This window comes from Suricata suricatta, chromosome 3 (assembly GCF_006229205.1).
Source record: "Suricata suricatta isolate VVHF042 chromosome 3, meerkat_22Aug2017_6uvM2_HiC, whole genome shotgun sequence".
Classification (NCBI taxonomy): domain Eukaryota; kingdom Metazoa; phylum Chordata; class Mammalia; order Carnivora; family Herpestidae; genus Suricata; species Suricata suricatta.
In genome coordinates, this window is record NC_043702.1 from 152,313,708 (window position 1) to 152,333,265 (window position 19,558).

The 19,558-nt window shown below is 34.1% G+C and overlaps 1 protein-coding gene across 3 annotated transcripts in view; it reads left to right on the forward strand.

The window, feature by feature from the left end:
• KCNT2 (potassium sodium-activated channel subfamily T member 2) overlaps positions 1–19,558 on the forward strand; it is a 340,818-nt gene that overhangs the window by 75,132 nt on the left and 246,128 nt on the right. For all 3 annotated transcript variants that reach the window (XM_029933172.1, XM_029933173.1, XM_029933174.1), the window contains exons 2-3: positions 16,366–16,445; positions 18,598–18,697. In XM_029933172.1, coding sequence (XP_029789032.1) covers positions 16,366–16,445; positions 18,598–18,697 — 180 coding nt within the window. The remainder of the gene's footprint in view (positions 1–16,365; positions 16,446–18,597; positions 18,698–19,558) is intronic.

Here is a 19,558-nt window from a genome sequence, read left to right on the forward strand (position 1 = left end):
AACATTAAAAAAATTTAAGAAAAAGAACATGAAGATCTTGCTTAATTAACACTGAAAATAAATATTACATGACTTTAATATGAACTTTATCATTTTACATTCATCATATCATATTTTACATCATATCATACATCATATTGTCTTTTTAGTGGATATTAATTATTTTATACTGTTGGCATCCATTTGCTTATTTTTAGTAACTATTCTTAATTCTCACTGGGAAACTTCCTATTCCTAATTCTCAGTCTGTTGGCTTTAGTCCTCTTCTACCCAAACTGTAACCCAAACCCCCTAATATGAGATTGAAGAATGTGAACAAGGCTAAGCTAGAGAACTTCATCCTCTGACATCAGGGTTCAGTTTAGAGACGGGTATGTGACACTGTCAGATCCACTGAAACTCAGTGGAAACTTTTCTTGAAATTGTGGTAAAAACTTGCTTCTTTTTCTTTGTGGACTTCACATGAACCTTTGAATAGATTGTTTTTCGCAGTTGCAGACCAGAGTCCTAAGTGAGATAACACATAACAAATAATACAGTCAGTTCAGGTATCTGCAATTTTAAGACTTAAGGCATAAACAAGTAAGATTTAGTAACAATTACTCTGCAGATTTTAGTGATTCCTCATGTACTGTAACATTGTTTTGGTATAGGTACATCAGAAACTGATGGCACCCTTAATAATAATCCATTTTGTGTATGTATGATCTTTCAGTTTTTATTGTAATAGACTCATAACTCAGTTATGGACAATTACATTAATTTTTTCACTTACATGAATTTTTAATTTTTGTTAACGTGAATTAACATGAGGTAAATTTACAAACAAGTTAATAAGAGAAAAATGTAAAATTTTCAAATATGCACGAGGAACGTGAAAGCTGGTTTGAAGTGCAATTGCCAAGTATAGATTCTTTCTGCATAAACATATCGGTTAAATATAAGTTATAGAGATCTTTATATTTTGTGGCATATTGTTAGGAAAAACTACAAGCATTGTTGGAATTTCTCTTTTTTTCTCTAAATAAGGAAAATGTGGCTCTATCATTAGTGAGAAAAATTCCGTTATAGTTGATTCTCAGTTATTCTCACGAGATGTATCTATAGTCTGGTTTGCTGTCATGTCAACTTCTTTCTATTTACAAGGCGCACCTTTCTTGTTAGTGGTGAGTTAATGCTTGTTCAATTTTTATGGATGTAAGAGTGAAATATGCATACTTTCATGAGTACTAGAGTTTTAGGTAAGTTTGCATACTATTAGTATTCTTGAGTTTATCACCTATTTTATAATGTGGAAAGACTGCTAACAAAAACCTAACAGCCTTATAATTAGAAGACCTCTTATTGGGGTTCAGAATGTGAGTTGATGGTCTTCAGAGTTCTGTTAACAGGCCTCAGGATAATTTGAAAGGATCACACTGTAGTTATTCCTATAGTTGTGGATGCTAGTAAAGTTACCTTCATCTCAAAAATGCTATAAAGGCTTTACAGCAGACTCTTCATAGTTTCTTTCTATAAATATGAACAGTGATGGGGAGCCCGGACCCAGAATTTTCTCCGTGTTCCTGAAGTATTTTAAAAAATATTTTTCAGTTTTCCTAACCCAGAGACATGGGTCATGACAAGAGTCTGAATCTCTAGAATACCCTAAATTATCTATTGTGGCTTTGTTTCATTTGTTTTTTAAGATGAGTTATATTCACTTTTGTTTCCTCTTTTATAAACTGATGCTGAAATTTCAGACTTATTTGGTCCAGGAGATAGTTTACATGTTTCATTTCAGGGGCAGATAGTTCCATGATTCTGAAAGCCATGTCTTAGCAGAGTTACTAAAGGGATAGTTTTGGAATTTAATGATATATTAATATGTAAAGGAAAAAAATTACAACACAAATAAATGGAAACAATTATTTTACCTTTGAGATAGATATAGAGAGGCAATTGACTAATTGTTTAAATATGTAAACTAATATCCCTATGTTACATATGTGCTTATTTAAGTGTTTAAGTAAATATTTAAGAAAAAGTTCACAGTAAACATTTTAGCCTTATTTGCCAGTAATTTATATGAAGTGCTTTAGTTATTCTGAAAGTATCACAAAGGAAAAAAATTTTTTTCAATGATACTTTTCTCCCACACAGAAAAAAATAATGATACTATTACTTCCTCCTTTGGTGAACTATGAGGGGGAAGGTTGAAGGAAATTGCTAGATGGGAGTTTCAAATAAACCACCACATCAGACCGTATAAAGAAGGGATTATGGAAAATTAGAGTAATTTTCTGAAAAGATTTAAATTTGACAGTATGATTTTGACAGATAAGAATGTAAATAACAAGATCAAAAACCTGACTTTTAGCAAAATTCATTTAACACTCAGCAAATATATTGAGTACACCTATAAAAATATGTGTCTATGGTATTGTGTTAGGTTCTGAGAACACAATCAAAATGAACAAAATAGATACAGTTCCTGCCTTCACAATTTTAGAGCCAAACAAAGCATTACTAGCAGCTTTGGAGGGACAGATAGCAAGAAACATGCCCTCAGATCAACTCTTGATGAAGCTTCTAGTTCGATGTTATTAATGATACATTCCATCTGGCTCTTGGTGGCTTCCTGTCTAATTCAGTCTATTTTTGCTCATTATTCCTGCAAAGCACTAAGATAAGCTATTTCTACTTTGCTCCAGGAGAGTATACACTTCCAAAGTGTAAATATGCCAAATTTGCAATTGCAGATTTTTAAAAGTTATGTTTTCCCCTCCTTTTATATATCTTTCTGTATCCTATGACATAGAACCAGTTATTTGGTCTCTAAGCTCCATTTGAAAGACAGAGACCCTTAAAAAGGCAATCTTCATAGATCTTAATAAGTCTGTGGTATAAAGAATAGAGTTCATTAAGCAAAATTACAGGTATCAAAGACTTGGGTGAGGATCAGGTTCAAGTGAGATGAGACCTGAAGAAAAGAGGACAAGACCTCAAAAGGAAGGCAAAGGAAAGCTTAGTTCATTTTAAGGGTTGTTCATTTTTCTTAAGGTCCAGCTGTATATTTTTATTGAAAAATAGTGACTCAGATTTAAAAGCCAGTAACTTGTATGATAATTGATCTGACCGAGGAAATAAAGAGGAATTATGGTATGCCAGAGTATTTGTATCATCCATAGCAAATCAGAAGAATGCATTCTCAAATTAACAAATGTGTTCTTTTCTTTGGAGCATGGCTATTCGGGAGTTTCTGTTTCTCAGCATAGGTGCCAGATGGCAGTAGCCACAGATTGCCAGCCTCTGCATGCTGATGGTTGTCAACTTTGGATGCTAATGGGGTGTTAGAAGCATCTACTGCTGAGTAATTTTTAATTCCATGCATATTAGTGAACATCCATTATGTTCTGGTGAACATCCATTATATTCTAGGCACTGGGCGAACAATTATTAGCAAACACTGATTAATATCTCTTTTGTGGAGCTTGAGGTTTGATGTGGCTTTAAGAAACTGTGTGAGGACAAATTTTATTCTCCCTTAAACCAATTCTGAATTTTTATAGAATCTTGGATGCCATAATTAGAATTAATTGGGGGAGGGAGACGATAGGCATAGGGAAAATTAGTAGGTAGATCCGAGTACCTTGTTTCTCAGACACCAGGTGATGGGAAGAAGAAAGTGGGTGGTTATTTCATTTACAATACTTCCCTCTGTGTCACTATACATCACTCACACTAGGGATCCAATCTGGCAGTTTTTGCAGTCATAGCTAATTAAAGGTCATGCCTTAGAATAGAAGACTTTGCACATCACTGTGCTTTCAGTGGTGTGAAATATTTTGCAGCTATTTTTGTAGATTGATACATGAACAGAACTTCCATTTGGGTTCAATATTTCTATTTGTCACTGAAAGTTTGTTTTGTTTTGTTTTTCATGGCTTGCCTTACAGAATTGATTTTAACCTGAAAGTAAGTTTAAATGTCTATAGGTCATTTGTACAAGTTAGATCATTGACTGAACATGCTCATTACAAGCACTTATTTTCTTCTTTCTTATTATGCTAAAATATTTTTTTATTACTCAAAGAATGCTAGAGAGCAATACTAATATGTGCTCAAGTGAAAAGACAATTGATTTGACTTTTGTCTTGACCACCAGAAGGATGGATTTGATATCAGCTCAGACTGGGAGATGTTAGGAAGGGAAGTTAGGAAGTTTGGTTTGGTTATGTTGAGTTGGAGATGTTCACTAGTGATCCAAGTAGAAAAGTTGAATAAATAGTTAGATGCTTGAGTTTGGAAGGGAGGCCTAGGCTGGATATATAAATTTGACAATCTTGGGTGTATAGATGGGTTAAAATTTTTTTTCATGTGTATTTATTTTTGAGAGTGAGACAGAGAGCAAGCTGGGGAGGGGCAGAGAGACTGAGACCCAGAATCTGAAGCAGGCTCCAGGCTCTGAGCTGTCAGCTAAGAGCCCGATGCAGGGTCAAACTCATGGACTGAGAGATCATGATGAGCTGAAGTCAGATGCTTAAATGATTTAGCCACTCAGATGCCCCAAAGAGATGATTTTTAAGAAGAGAAGAGAAGCAACCAGCCAAGGATACTCAAAAGGGAAGAAAACAAAGGGAATAGTTGCAGTGGAAGTCAAGTGAAGAAAGTGTTTCAAGGATGAAGAAGTGGTCAGCTATGCCAAATGCTAATAGGGTACCTAAGATGAGGACCGATACCTGATTTTTTATTTTGCCATGTCGATGTCACCGGTGACCTTGCTTATTGCAGATTTGGTGAGGAGGTGGAATAGGCTATAAAGGACAAGAGGTGAGGAATTGGAGTCACTGATTTCAGGCTTATTGTTAGTATCATGGGCTGAATTGTGTCCTGCAAAATTCATTTCAAAGCCCTAATCTAACACAGTACTTCAGAATGTGGTTATAATTGGAGATAAGGCCTTTAACGGGGTAATTTTTTTTAATTTTACACCATACACTTACTTTATTGAATTATGGTTTTATTTCTTTAATAATTTATTGTCAGGTTGGTTTCCATATAACACCCAGTGCTCATCCCAACAAGTGCCCTCCTCCATGCCCATCAATTTTTCCCTTTGAACCTAATATTTCTTACATCAGAAAAGTCCTTTCATGTGTCTCTCTTCCCATCCAAGCTTGCTAATCCTGTTCTCTATTGCTCCTTGCCAATTTCTCCCTGGGCTAAAGATTTGACTCCTATACTTATTTGGTGGACTCTGGGGATTTCTTCTCACATCTTTTTAAAATAAATGTTAAGATATTTAAGAATTTTTTGTGTCCCTAGAAGTTCTGAATTAGTTTAGTTGTAGTTCTTAGTTTGTGGCACACTGTAATTTCATTCTCTTATTCCTTAATTTATTAATAATTTATTAATAATGTATAGATACCTCATCAACACTGGAAAACTAATACTTTATTAATAACTTACAGCAACTCTGGATTTCTCCACTTTCTTCCCTGTCTTTCTCCCAGAAGTAATCACAGTCGATATTTTGACTTTTCATTTACTTGCTTTTAAAAAATATAGTTTAACAGATTATGTGTATCCCTCAACAAGTTATGGTTTGGTTTTAGATATTTTTGAATTTAAAAGTGGCTAGCATGCTGCACATATTGTAGTCTTTTTAGGCTTGCTTATTACATTCCACGTTCTGTTAGTAAGATCCATTCTTATTGTGGTAGATAGCCATATTTGATTAACTTTAACTGCAGTATTTCATTGCATAAATATGCCAGAGTTTACCCATTTCCTTATAAATGGATATTTGAATACTTCTGGTTTTTCTCTTTGCTCTCATGAACAGTGCTTTTTTTTTTTTTTACCCTTCTTGTACATGCATCCTAGTGCATGTGTATAAATTTCTCTATGGCATTTGTCTAAGAGTAGAATTACTGAACTGCCAATATATGAATATTCAATTTTATTAGATAATGCCAAATTGTTTACCAAAGTGATCTCACCAACTTACACTTTGCCAATAATTAATAATTCCTTTGATTCACATTCTCTTCAACATTTGGCATTATTATGTGTCATTCTTGATTTTTTCAAATGTATATAAAATGTTATCTCACTGCAGATAACTGTAGATATAAAATGTATCTCATTTGCATTTTCTTGAGTACTGATGAGGTTGAAAATTTCTTCCTCAGTTTATTAGCTAGTGTAGCTCCTTTTCTCTAAAATGCCATTTCATGTCTTCTAGCTACATGCTTGTCATTTTCTTAATGATATGTTAAGAATTTTTCATATATTCTTGATTTTTAATCTTTATTGGTTTTGTACCAAAATATCTTCTCCTGGCTGTCAATTTGTTTTTCACTCTCGTTAAAATTAAAATTTAAAGTTTATAAAATGAACTATACAAATGTCCTGAGGCCATCCTTGAAGCTATTTATTGATTTACACTCTTACTTTCCAGGCAAATATTTTATACATATTTGATGATGTTTTTGTATCTTAAGTATTGTGACTATTCAAAGGTCAAAAAAATATTCACCATTATTTTTTCCTAAGAATTTAAAAGTTTTCTTAACCTGTCTGGATGTAATTTAATCCACAAGTTGTGAGATAGGGGTTTAAGATAATTATTTTTATTTATTTATTTATTTATTTATTTATCTATATATTCATTCATTCATTCACTCATGTATTTATATATAAAATCCATTTATGCTTTTTTGTTTTTCTTATTTATCTGTCATACTACTTTTGTTTTTTTTAAATATTGAATATATACAATGAATCAATTTTCCAACTCTGTTTTATTTCAATAATCCTATTGTCTTTCTCTGTGCCACTTTTATAATGTCTTAATTATTGTAGCTTCATAATAAGTCTAAATATAAAATAAGGCAAATATTTATTCTTTATTCTTGTTTAGTTTGATCTTTTACTTCTATAAAAGCAGTTAATAAAGCTCCACAAAATTCCTTATGCAATTTTGATTAGGATTTTATCGAATCTGTGGATTATTTTATAATATAAATACCAAATTGTTTTCCAAGGGGATAGCATTTTAAATTATATTGATAATTAATAAGAAATTCTTAGTAATTTGAGGAAGAGGTATTAAAATAATTTTCATTAGGTTGAAAACCATGTCCCTTATACAAATATGAAATGAAAACATCAAATATTATACTCAACTCAATTTATGAGCAAAACAGTAATACTTTAAACTGGTCTGCAGAGCATTTAAGAAACTATGTATCACTAGGCAATAAGATTGCTAAGTTAGTACCCCTCTTCCAAAAGCCCTACAGGGCCATCAACTTTAACCTGTGAAGTTATCCCTTATATTGGGTGCTAATTCTTTGCATATCTATTACACAAAACTCTACACACTAATGTCTGTTCCTTCACAGTTGTAAAATTGCACAGAAAATAGAAAGTTGAGTCCAGCATTTCACTGAAAGAACATCCAGTAATCTCTTTTCCTATTTCTAATTTTTAGATAATTTTTCTGACAAAACTGACAGCAACTTTTTTTCTAGTATAATCTCATATTTTGACTGTATTGTTCATTATCAACCTTCTCAGACAGTTTGGGGAAATGTATTGGGAACATTCCATGGGAGAACTTGATTTGACTATTAAAATGCTTAGATGATAATTAGATTTTCAGATTACTGTTGTATTCTTTGCCCTATACATACATTGAAAATCATTTGACATTTAACTTTCACATTATTTAGTGAAAATATAGAAAATGTATTTATTACTTATTTGTATTTATTAGATAATATAGATGATTTTTTCTTTAATGTGTTTTAAAAATAGTAAGGAAACAAATCCTGAAGATCCATTTATGTATATAAGGAATTTGTGAAAAAATAGTGTATTGTTAACATAGAGGAATACATAGAATTATCATATATATATTTTATATATATGTGTGTATTTATATGTACACATGTGTTTTATCTTTGGGGCTTGTGTGTGTGTGTGTATGTAATGGGAAGAAGAGTTGAGGTGACAGAAAAGAAATGAATATGATCTTAAAGCGTCTGATCTGTTTTTGAGGTGGTAGTGGAAAAGATTTACAATACATATCAAACACAGTTTACTCCAAGTCTAAATGTTATGTATTTTTGCTACTTTTTATTATATACTTAGAATACAAATAAATAAGTGTTCTGTTTACAGTTTTTTTCTCTTTTCTTCTCTTGTCTTCTTTCCTTTCTCTTCTCCTCTCCTCTCCTCCTCATCTCTCCTCTTCTCTCTTCTCCTCTCCTTTTTCTTTCCCTTTTCCCTTCCCCCCTTTCCCCTCCCTTCCCCTCTTCTTCCCTTCCTTCTCTTTTCTTCTTGTTTCATCTTTTTTTTTCTCTTTTTTTGAATAGTGGCTTGAACTAAGCCTGCACCCAGCTTCTGTAGTTGGTTGGGGGTATGAAGAGGCAAAATCTCCTTGCAATTTAAGGTTGAAAAAATGTACCTTTACACCTATCCTAAGTTTTCTTTATCTTTTGCTTCCCATGCAAAGTTAAATGGGGTTGCCTACCTTTAATTATTTTAAATAATGAGGAAGTACAGACAGTTGGCCCTACGTTGCACATGAGCACATGAGTTTTCTAACTGAAGAGAGACTTGAATACAAGAGTACTCTTGTAATGTGTTTTACTATGAAAACCACAATCATGTATTTCTAGCCACCTGTAAGCCTTGATTATCAGGGAGTGACAAGAGCATAAATGTAATTATCAAAGAACTATCAGTATTACCCATAATGAAAGAAAACTGATAAGTGATTAGCACCCTTAGATTCGTTCCTTGTTACCAGTACATCACTACTATATATACATTCAAACACACAGATACACATATATGTGTATGTATGTGTTTGTGTAGGTATTGTGAGTATGTATCTCTACTACCTGGGTTACCTTCCCAAAAATGATATTGTTTTAAATTTTATTTTAAAAATCAGAGAATGTTGGGGCACCTGGGTGGCTCAGTTGATTAAGCGTCTGATTTCGACTCAGGTTGTAATCTCATGGTTCGTGAGGTCTGCATCACTGCTGACAGCTGGGAGCCTGGAGCATGCTTCGGATTCTGTGTCTCCCTCACTTTCTGTCCCTTCCCTGCTCGTGGTCTGTCTCTCTGTCTCTTAAAAATGATAAATAAACATTAAAAAATATTTAAAAAATAAGAGATTGCCATTGAAAGTCATCAGAATTAATCTCTGAGTCCTTACAGGATGTTACTGACTTAAAGAAGGTGAGAAACTTAGGCTTGAGTAATTATGAAAAGTATTAAATGGGCAAAAAGAGGTTGGGAAATTTAGGAGGGACTTCAGAGTATTTAAAGTGAACTTATTTTTGTGCATGTAGTAAAGACTGGAAGCTAGGCAGAAACCCCTTGGAAACACTTGAACATTAATTGGTGAACCTATTCCTTTAAGATGAAGAATCGATGGTAGGCTTATCACTTATTTTTTTTAATAAGACCCCTTTGAATGGCTGCTCTATTAATTTAGTTACCAGAAGTTAGGAGTCAATATTTGGAAATAGAAACCTGGTTTAGAGTCAATATTCAAAGGGCAGAACTAAACAAATACTTGTCTTTATCCCCCCGTGGGTCTGGTGTTTGTAATACTCTTTTGTAATATTTTACAAATGACTTAGAACTCTCCTAATAATGAAGAGTCAACTAATGAGGAAGCAGGAGACAAGAAGAAGTAATGGAAAGAACAATGTCCCAATTCTGCCCCAGTACTAGCTCTGAATTTGGGCAATTCACTAAAATTCTTTGAATTAAAGCATCTTTTTCTATAACATAAAATTGATGACTGCCTTACCCAAGTCATAGGACTTTTGTAATAATTAAGTAAGATAGTATATTTTTTCTAAATATTCATAAAATCATGGGGAGATAGGGCAAATAAATACATCTAAATTAATAAAATTGAAAAAAATTAGAAACTTATAAGGAATTATTTTTAATTATAAGGAAGATCAAGTTGGAATAAGAAGTAGCTTCTAAGGATTGAGCTCACTATAAACCCAGGTTTTACATCCTCAAATAGTTATAATCTATGGAAGGAAAGGAAAATCCTTATTTTAAAATTTTTTTTATTTTACAACTTTCTAAAGTTTATTTATTTTTATTTTATTTATTCCAAAGTTTATTTATTTTTGAGAAACATAAAGAAACAAAGCACAAGTAAGGAAGGAGCAGAGAGAGAGGGAAACAGAATCTGAAGCAAGTTCCAGGCTCTGAGCTGCCAGCACAGAATCCAATGCGGGGTCAGATTCATAAACTGCAAGATTGTGACCTGAGCTGAAGTCAGATGCTTAACTGACTGAGCCACCCAGGCGCTCCAGTGCTTTTTATCTTTCCTATTGTACTATCTACAGAAAGTCCATAAGGTTTGTACCAAAGTTAGAACTGGGGACCACTCTACCCTTTCATTCAGGCCTTCTATCAGTCATAGTTAATGCCTAATAGGTCCCAAGCAATAATGTGACATGCTAAAGATGCAAGCATGAACCAAACAATATAGCCCTGGCCCTCTTGGAAGTTACATTCTAATGGATTTACCTCATAGAACTGACAAATGCTACTGTCACCATCATAGAAAATGATTGTATTAATTTAGAAATATTGTCATAACCAAAAACCAGACACTAGGTGCCTAACAACAACAGAGGTTTATTAACCCTCAACTCTAGAGTGATGAAATTTGAAATCAAGTTGTCGGTAGTGCTATGCTCTTTTCAGCCTCTGGTACCCCAGGAGTTATGGCCCTAAACCTCCGGTCTCTGTCTCTGTCTTTACATGGCCATTTTTCTTCTCTGTCAGTTGTCCGAATTTTCCTCTGATAAAGACACCAGTAGTATTGGATTAAGGACCCATCCTACTCCCGTATGACCTCATCTTAAGTTAACTAATTATGTCTGCAATGACTCATTCCCATATAAGGTTACATTATGAGTTCCTGGGGTTAGGACTTCCATTTTTTTAGGGGCCATAGTTTGGTACATAACAATGGCGTGGAGAATAAGGTGCACACTCACAGTATTGTGTATTTGGAAAGTTGTAATTCTATAACTATGAACCCCATTTAAGGTTACTAGTGGTGGGAATACAGTGAGAAAAGCTTGGCAATAATAACAGAGAAATTTTACTTTTTCTCCTTAGTCTTTGGAGTCAGAGCAGAAAGCGTTTAATTAGAAGGATGCCCCAATTGAAAAGCACAGAAATAATGCCAAGTAAAAAGTTCTTAGACATGGGAATTGCAGTGGGAGCTATGTACATTAATTTGACCTCCAAATGTAGACTTTTCAAAGAAAAACAACTACCACCAAATAAATAGAGAGACTAACACATATCCACCGAACCTGTCTGCTGGACCAGAAAGTCCAGGCAGATATTGTCTTGTTTGAAATGAGTATAGTCATAAAAAACTCATGCACAGACTCTGTGACCGATATTGCAGAATCAGAGGGAGGCAGGAAGGAAGCAGTACCAAGTAGAAATATAGGAAGATTTTTCTTTTGCTAGTTTTCTGTATCTACTACAGGTTCCAAAGAGAATATTGGCAAAAGTGTTTTGTTTTTAAGCTTTTATTTATTTATTTCGAAAGAGAAAGAAGGCACACATGAGCCAGGGTGGGGGGGGGGTGGGAGGGGAGGGAGGGTGCAAGGAGGAGGGGTGGGGGAGGGGTGGGCAGAGAGAGAGAGCGAGTATTCCAAGCAGGCTTTGCACTGTCAGTGCAGAGCCCAGTGTAGGTCTCAGATCAATGAACCGTAAGATCATGACCTGAGCCCCAATCAAGAGTGGTACGCTTAACCAATTGAGCCGCTCAGGCACCCCTGCAAATGTTTGACACCCTAAACACAGCCCAAGGCATCATTAGACTTGAAAAAAGTGAAATAGTGTTTCTGAAAGAACAATGTGTGGACGGCCTGGGTCAGGATTATTTTTGTGTGGTTAAAATGGTGAGGGCTACTTTAGAGTTAATGAAGAGGAATTTTAAGAGTGAAGCAAGGAAATTGGCTTTTAATATGATCCTGCATGATTTTTATACTAAATTCAAGCAACTAGAGCAGCAGAATGTGAGGGGAAAAAAAAGTAAAAAATTAAAATCCATATTAAGGCAAATTGACAATGGTTATACAAAATGTCTCTGTAGTCTTTACAATTGTTACAGACTATAGAAAAGCCTGGAGAGTTTTTCAATGTGTATTTGAAGACATCAGAATAATCTAAAGATGATAGTACATAAATCTTAGTTTAGATCATAAAAGAACAACTAAAAGGATAAGAAACTGAATCCACCAGTAAATTATCTGAATAATTCATGATTACCAAAATTATTCCAGACTTGAAAACTAATTGCATAATAGAAAAACTGTTGAAATAATTCACCAAATCAATTTAAAAAAAAATCCCAGCAAGGTACTATCAGTTTGATAGAGTCAAGATAGGTTTTTGATAACAATCAATATCCCTTCACTTCTCAAATGATTTTTAGTAAAATGTATTTATTGCAACTGCAGGGTCAACAATATAATTATTGCTTAAGCGCAAGAGGCCTTTTAACAATGCACACCACAGTTGATATTTTTCTTCAATAAATGCTAGTCAATGTAGTAACAATTAAATGTAAATATAATATTAGAAATTTTTAGATGGTATGTTTGTTCACCTAGAGAACCCAAGCAAACCTGGAAAAACATATTACTACACATCAAGGGATTCAACATGGTAGCCATTTACAGTATCAAAACCAAAAGTTAAAGGTTGTAACAAAACCCTTTAAAAATAGCTATCAAAATTATAAAATACCCAGAAATAAATGTTACAAAGAAATATAGGATCTATGCAAATCAAACAATAAAATGTTGTTGACCAACACAAAGCTAATATTATTAAACAATGAAAACTTATCAGTAGGAGATTATGCCACCTGGTTATTGCATTTCTACTTTATTTTTATTAAATACAATCCTAATTCCACTATTATATTGGGGTAAATGTGACTAAGACTGTGACTTTCTGGGGAAGGTCCAGACAGAGTGCACTAAGTTGACCTATTTGGATGGAGGTAAATTCAGATAAAGTTAGATGGAAGGAGAGGGTTTAGAAGGAAGGAAGGAGAGGAGGAAAAGGAGGAGGAAGGGGAGGAGGAAAAAAGGAAAAGGACATTTAAATCTGGAACGGGAAATACTAAGAGGATATTTCAAATACAATCATGAAAAAATTCAGAATGATAAGCACTCAACTGTTAGAGAACTAGGTTAATTAAGAGTTTTGCTTCACATATTATAATGAGAAAGGAATCTGGAAATCATTTAATGAGAGAATTTGTCTCATGCAAAATTGTCTTTATCTCAGGAAAAAAATGGTCACTGCATTACATGCTGTTCCAGTCTTTGGCACAGTTATGTATATTGGAGGGCTCTCTACTTCACAATGATGGTCATTTCATAATTAGGTAATCTCATTCCTAATTCTTCTATTTCTCTATGATTAATTATATACAATAGAGTACACAATATGAGTCATCTCATGTTAATAATTATAACCACGTTAATATTTAAAGACAGCCTTTGGGGTGCCTGGGTGGCTCAGTTCATAGAGCTTCCGACTTCAGCTCAGGTCATGATCTCAAGGCTCCTGAGTTTGAGCCCTGCACTGGGCTCTGTGCTAACAGCTCAGAGCCTGGAGCCTGCTTTGGATTCTGTGTCTCTTTCTCTCTCTGTCCCTCTCCCGCTAGCACTGTCTCTCTCTCTTTCTCTATCTCAAAAGTAAATAAACATTAAAAAAATTAAAAAAGAAAGAAAGACAGCCTTTATGTTGCTTCTAACTTCATATTTAGGCTAAACATTTCCAGTTCCTTAAACTTGTCATCATATGAGACACTTCCCAGAATCTCATTATTTTGCATCAGGCTTTAAATGATCTCATTTTAGTTAAACCTTTGTTATATACCCAGTACTGAACTTCAGATATTATCAGAAGAATGGACTCCTATTCTTAAAAATTTGTTAGCTCAAGAGAGCATGGTCTTTGCTGAATTACTTGTGTAATAGCCATACGCCCTTTCAGATTTCCTTTTCTATCCATATCAAATTTGAAATAAGTATTTATTTACTTTTTATTAATAGTTTATTACCGAGTTGGTTTCCATATAACACCCAGTGCTCTTCCCCACAAGTGCCCCTCTCCATGACCATCATCCCCCGTCTCCTTCCCCCCTCCCTCTTCAGCCCTCAGTTTGTTTTCAGTATTCAAGGGTCTCTCATGATTTGCCTCACTTCTTCTCTCTAACTCTTCCCCCTTCGCCCCTTGCTTTCCTCTTCCCATGGTCCCCTGTTAGGTTTCTCCTGTTAGACTGAAATAATTTACTTGGTATCAATGTTATAATTACTTTATTTAAAATAAACTGCCTTTTCAATAATAAAAAAAGAGGGCAACAGACTTAGTGATGGATTTCTAAGACCCTACTGGAGTTCTGTGTCTCTATGTGTGTGCATGAACTTTTGTAGTGTGTGTGAGTAGGTTTGTGTATGCATGTGGGAGTGTGAGCATGCATATAGACATGCATATGTGAGTGTTCTGCTAGAGAACATTGCAATTATTTTATTGAAATATAGTTGACATACAATATTATACTAGTTTCAGATGTAAACATAATGATTTGACATTTGTATACAATTAATGATACAAAATATTTAGTTACCATTTATCACCAGAGTTGGAAAACATCTTTTGTGATGATAACTTCTAAGATTTACTTTTTTGTTTAATATTTATTTATTTTGAGAGTTGGCAAGAGCACAAGTGAGTGAGGGGCAGAGAGAGAAGGAGAGACAGAATGCCAAACAGGCTCTGTGCTGTCAGTTCAGAGCTTGATGCGGGGATTTATCTCATGAACCTTGAGATCATGACCTGAGCTGAGATCAAGTTGGCTCCTTAGCCCACTGAGCCACCCAGGCACCCCTAAGATTAACTTTCTTATCAACTTTCAAGTTTGCAGTTCATTATTATTGACCACAGTCACCCTGTTGACAGTACATCTCCATGACTTATTTTGATACTGGAATTCCACTTAAATTTGTAATCTAAAAATATGAAACATGAACAAACAAAACAGAACAAAATTCAGAGATATGGAGAACAGAGTGGTGGTTGGCAGAGAGGATGAGGGTTGGGAGGTGCAAAATAAGTGAAAGGGATTAAGAGTTACAAAATACCAATTACAAAATAAGGCTTCTAGCTTATATAGATCACATTATCAACATTCTGTGGTATTAGGAAAAAAGAGATTAAGTCTAATGTTTGTGTAAACATTAAAGTACATTTGTAGCTGGTGCAGTCGCTCCGAAAACAGGGTGGAGGTTCCTCGAAAAACTATCCGTAGAACTCCCCTATGACCCAGCAATAGCACTGCTAGGGATTTACCCAAGGGATCCAGGAGTGCTGATGCATAGGAGCACATATGCCCCAATGTTCATAGCAGCACTGTCAACAATAGCCAAAACATGGAAAAAGCCTAAATGTCCATCACCTGATGAGTGGATCAAGAAGATGTGGTATATATACACAATGGAGTATTACATGGCAATGAGAAAGGATGAAATATGGCCATTAGTAGGAAAGTGGATGGACCTTGAGAGTGGCATGCTAATAAAATAAGTCAGGCGGAGAAGGACAGATACCATCTGTTTGCACTCCTAGGTCTAACAGGAGAACAGGGGAAACCTAATGGAGGACCAGGGCGAGGGGAAGGGGGAAAGAGAGTTGGGGAGAGAGAGGGATACAAAACTTGAGAGACTATTGAATACTGAAAAGGAACTGAGGGTTGAAGGGGGAGGGGGAGGGGGAAAAGAGGTGGCGGTAATGGAGGAGGGCACTTGTGGGGTAGAGCACTGGGTGTTGTATGGAAACCAATTTAACAGTAAACTAAAAAAAAAAAAATAGATTTTCAGGCCCAGTCCCATAAGATTCCAATGCGGTGCTTTGGTGGTGGTGGTCAAACTGGAATAATCTGCACTGATGCCATTCAAATATCCATTTGATTTTAATAACAGGGAAAAATCTTGGGAAAATGCTGATTCTAAAATTATTCCAAACATACATATTATTGCTGTTTTGAATCAAACATACCACTCATTATATCCACTAATACTGGTAATAGAATTAAATATGTATGATATTTGAATTTACTATGTTTAGAATTGGAAAGTCACTGCTTTTCTCGTAAAAATTCAGTATTTTACTCAATTTTCATTTTCTGTAGTGGGGATTTGCTTAAAGTATATCTTAATGCATTAAATGAAATAATTTTATTTTTTATGTATTAGTTTTAATTATATTTTTATTTTCTGCTTGCAGGGTACAAGTTGAATTCTATATGAATGAAAACACATTTAAAGAGAGACTAAAGTTATTTTTTATCAAAAACCAGAGATCAAGTAAGTCATCCATTATGTTCTCACATCAATCTGTTTGTACATATATCTAACTAAAAACAATACAATCCTTTTGCAAAATATCTTTTATGTAAAATCAATTTGGTAATCTTGTCTGCCAGGCAGTAAAAATTCAGAAACCTGTTGATGTTATCGGTGGTGGTGTTAGGGTGTTTGAATACCTGCCATTCCCCAAATCCCACATCAGTAGGGAGACTTGTGAGAGGACCATTTGGATTAGTGGGGGAAATAATTTAAATGAGGGATCCCCTTATTTTAACTGTGAGGCACATGTAAAACTTGGTTTGAGAAAGCTCTAACCAATCGGGAACAATTTATTGGGGAAGAGTTTAATGTTTCCCATTCATGCCTGATAACAAGAAACATCTAGGGTTTTCTGAAATGTTCAGATTACTAGCATCCTTCTCTGGAGACTGAATCAGGAAGTGTTTGGCTCAGTGCAGAGTTTCACACTCCACTGATTCTTCTCATCAGATAAATTTGGGAAACATTGCAACTTGAGAAAGACATGAAATTGGCATAGTTACTGAGCTAAGACCATTCAAGGTTGATGTGTCATTGACACTTGCTGCTTCCCTATAATACCACATATTTTTAAAAAGACATATATAATGAGTCGGTGTGCAATTTTTCATATGATTATTGCTTAAAATGTAAACAAACAGTGGAAAGGTCTATATTAGATTGGTGTAGACTTTGTTCTTTCTGCTTTTTGACCCTGAAATCTTCTTTGGGTGGTCTCGATCAAGTTGTGTCTTGAACCCTACAGGGCTCAAAGAGAAAAGCTTGAGTTGTTGGAAGTTATTGAAATACTGACTATAGGGAATATTTCAGTATGTAAGACACATTGCTTCAAGATTCTTAATGGCAACTTAGCGGGAAAGGTAAGGGCTAAGAATAGCTAATGCCTCTCTAAGCTTTAGAGAATTTCCAAGGAAGTCCTACCAATAGATATAATGTAATGGGGCCATATCGTTTCAATAGAAGGACTTCTTGATCTTAATGCTAATAATTCTATCCCTCCAGGCCAGAAAAGATAGATGCATTATTTGAATACTTTCCAACAACCAACTTTGATTAAGCAGTCTTTTGAAGAGACCAGTTCTACAAAACCAGGGCAATTTCATAAAGTTTAAAAGACTTTATAAAGAAGCTAACCCATAAAAAGTGTACCTACCATTTTACTAGGGAAGCCTAGGAAAATTACAAAATTACTAGGCATTAACCTTTTACTGTTAAGAAATGTTACCTCAAGTACACTCACATATAGCAAAGGAAAAAAATGACATTTCATTTGCAGATTTTATTAAATAATAATTATCAGAAGACTTGTCTCAAACTTTTATGCATAATGCATGAATCAGATACCACTTAATAATTGCAGGAAAAGTAATGCTTCTTTTAATCAGATTTTAACCATATTTTGCTTAATGTTAATTGCTCTCCTTCATCACTAAGTGTTACAGGCTGCATAACAGTGACCTACACAGTTTCATAGGCACATACATGACAGTCTTAATACCCCTCAAATATCTAAGATTTCATTGGTACTTGCCCTAAAGGAAAAAGTAAGTTTCAACTGGTTGAACTAAAATGTGTATGAGTGTGTATATACTTTCCAACAAATGCTATTATGATTCTTTTATAATTATGTAATTACTGAGTGTATAGTATATAATTATATACATGATTATAATTTCTCTACAATCAAATCTGCAAGGTGTTCTGAAGGTAAAAGAAGTATAACTTATATGGTGAATTTGTAAGCAGCTAGATTTTCTAGCTAGCTAACATTTATTCCAAAATTCATGGATGTAAAAATTGCTTGCACTTCTAAGCATATCTGAACCAGTCATGATTTTTGTGGCTTCTCAGTGCTCAAAACTAGATTTATTCTTGGGTATAATATTTGTGGCCATTTGTAGTGCATGCAGTCTTTCAATCTCACTTTTTGTTTCAATATTTAGTTAATTAAAATTCAAATGTCTAAAATTTAAGGGTTTAGACAATTATGGTATTGTAGTTTTTAAACACAATTTAAGTGCTATACTTAAAATTTTTATTGTTGGAAATTTTTTAAGTCTTTTGTGAACTAAGTTAAAATGAAGATTAAATTTTTGTTGTTTGTTTAAAGGTCTAAGAATTCGTCTATTCAATTTTTCTCTCAAATTATTAAGCTGTTTATTATACATAATCCGAGTGCTACTAGAAAACCCGTCACAAGGAAATGAATGGTAAGATGTCTTTGAACTTTAACAACATTTTTTTGATGATTTTAAATTGTATAATAATTTTGAAGAATGTTCTGTGGAACTCATTTTCTTAAGGATGTTTTAGGTATTTGTCACAAGTAAACTGATCTGGCTTTCAGTTAATACATGAATATAATCCCTATAAGTTCTTTTTTAAACATCTCTTCTTCGGGTGCCAGACTGGCTCAGTCAAAAGAGTGTGTTCAACTGTTCATCTTGGGGTCATGACTTTGAGTTCCATGTTGAGTGTAGAGATTACATAAATAAATAAGCTCAATGAAAAGAAAAGAAAAGAAAAAGAAAGGAAAAAGAAAAAACATTCTTTAAAGAAAATAAATATCTTTTTTATGATCTTTTTATCTAATGCTAACACTGGATACCTACCCATATAATTTGTATTGCTAACCAAATTGCTCTAAGTAATTGCTTAATATAGAGTTAGTCTCTATAAGACCCATATACTTTTCTGTTCTTGATTTACATATATTCCAAAAAGGTGTACTTTTTTGTATGCCAGCTTTATATGTATTTTCAGTTTCGCTAGGTGTTACCTTTTCTTTTTAAATATTCCTTGAGGGCATTATATTAAGTGAAATAAGTTGAAAAACTGGAAATAGTATATGATTTCTTTTTTAATGGAATCTAAAAAAAGCAGCAAACCAAAAAAACCCCAGAACAACAACAACAACAGCAAAAGTCTACTGACTTTGGAAGCCCTCCATCATGTACTGGAATGCATGACTATGTCTCAGATTTAGCTTGGATAGCTCTTTATACTATTTGAGTTAAATGACTTATTGACTTATTTTAAACTTAGTTTTTCATTCATTATCATGTTGCTTT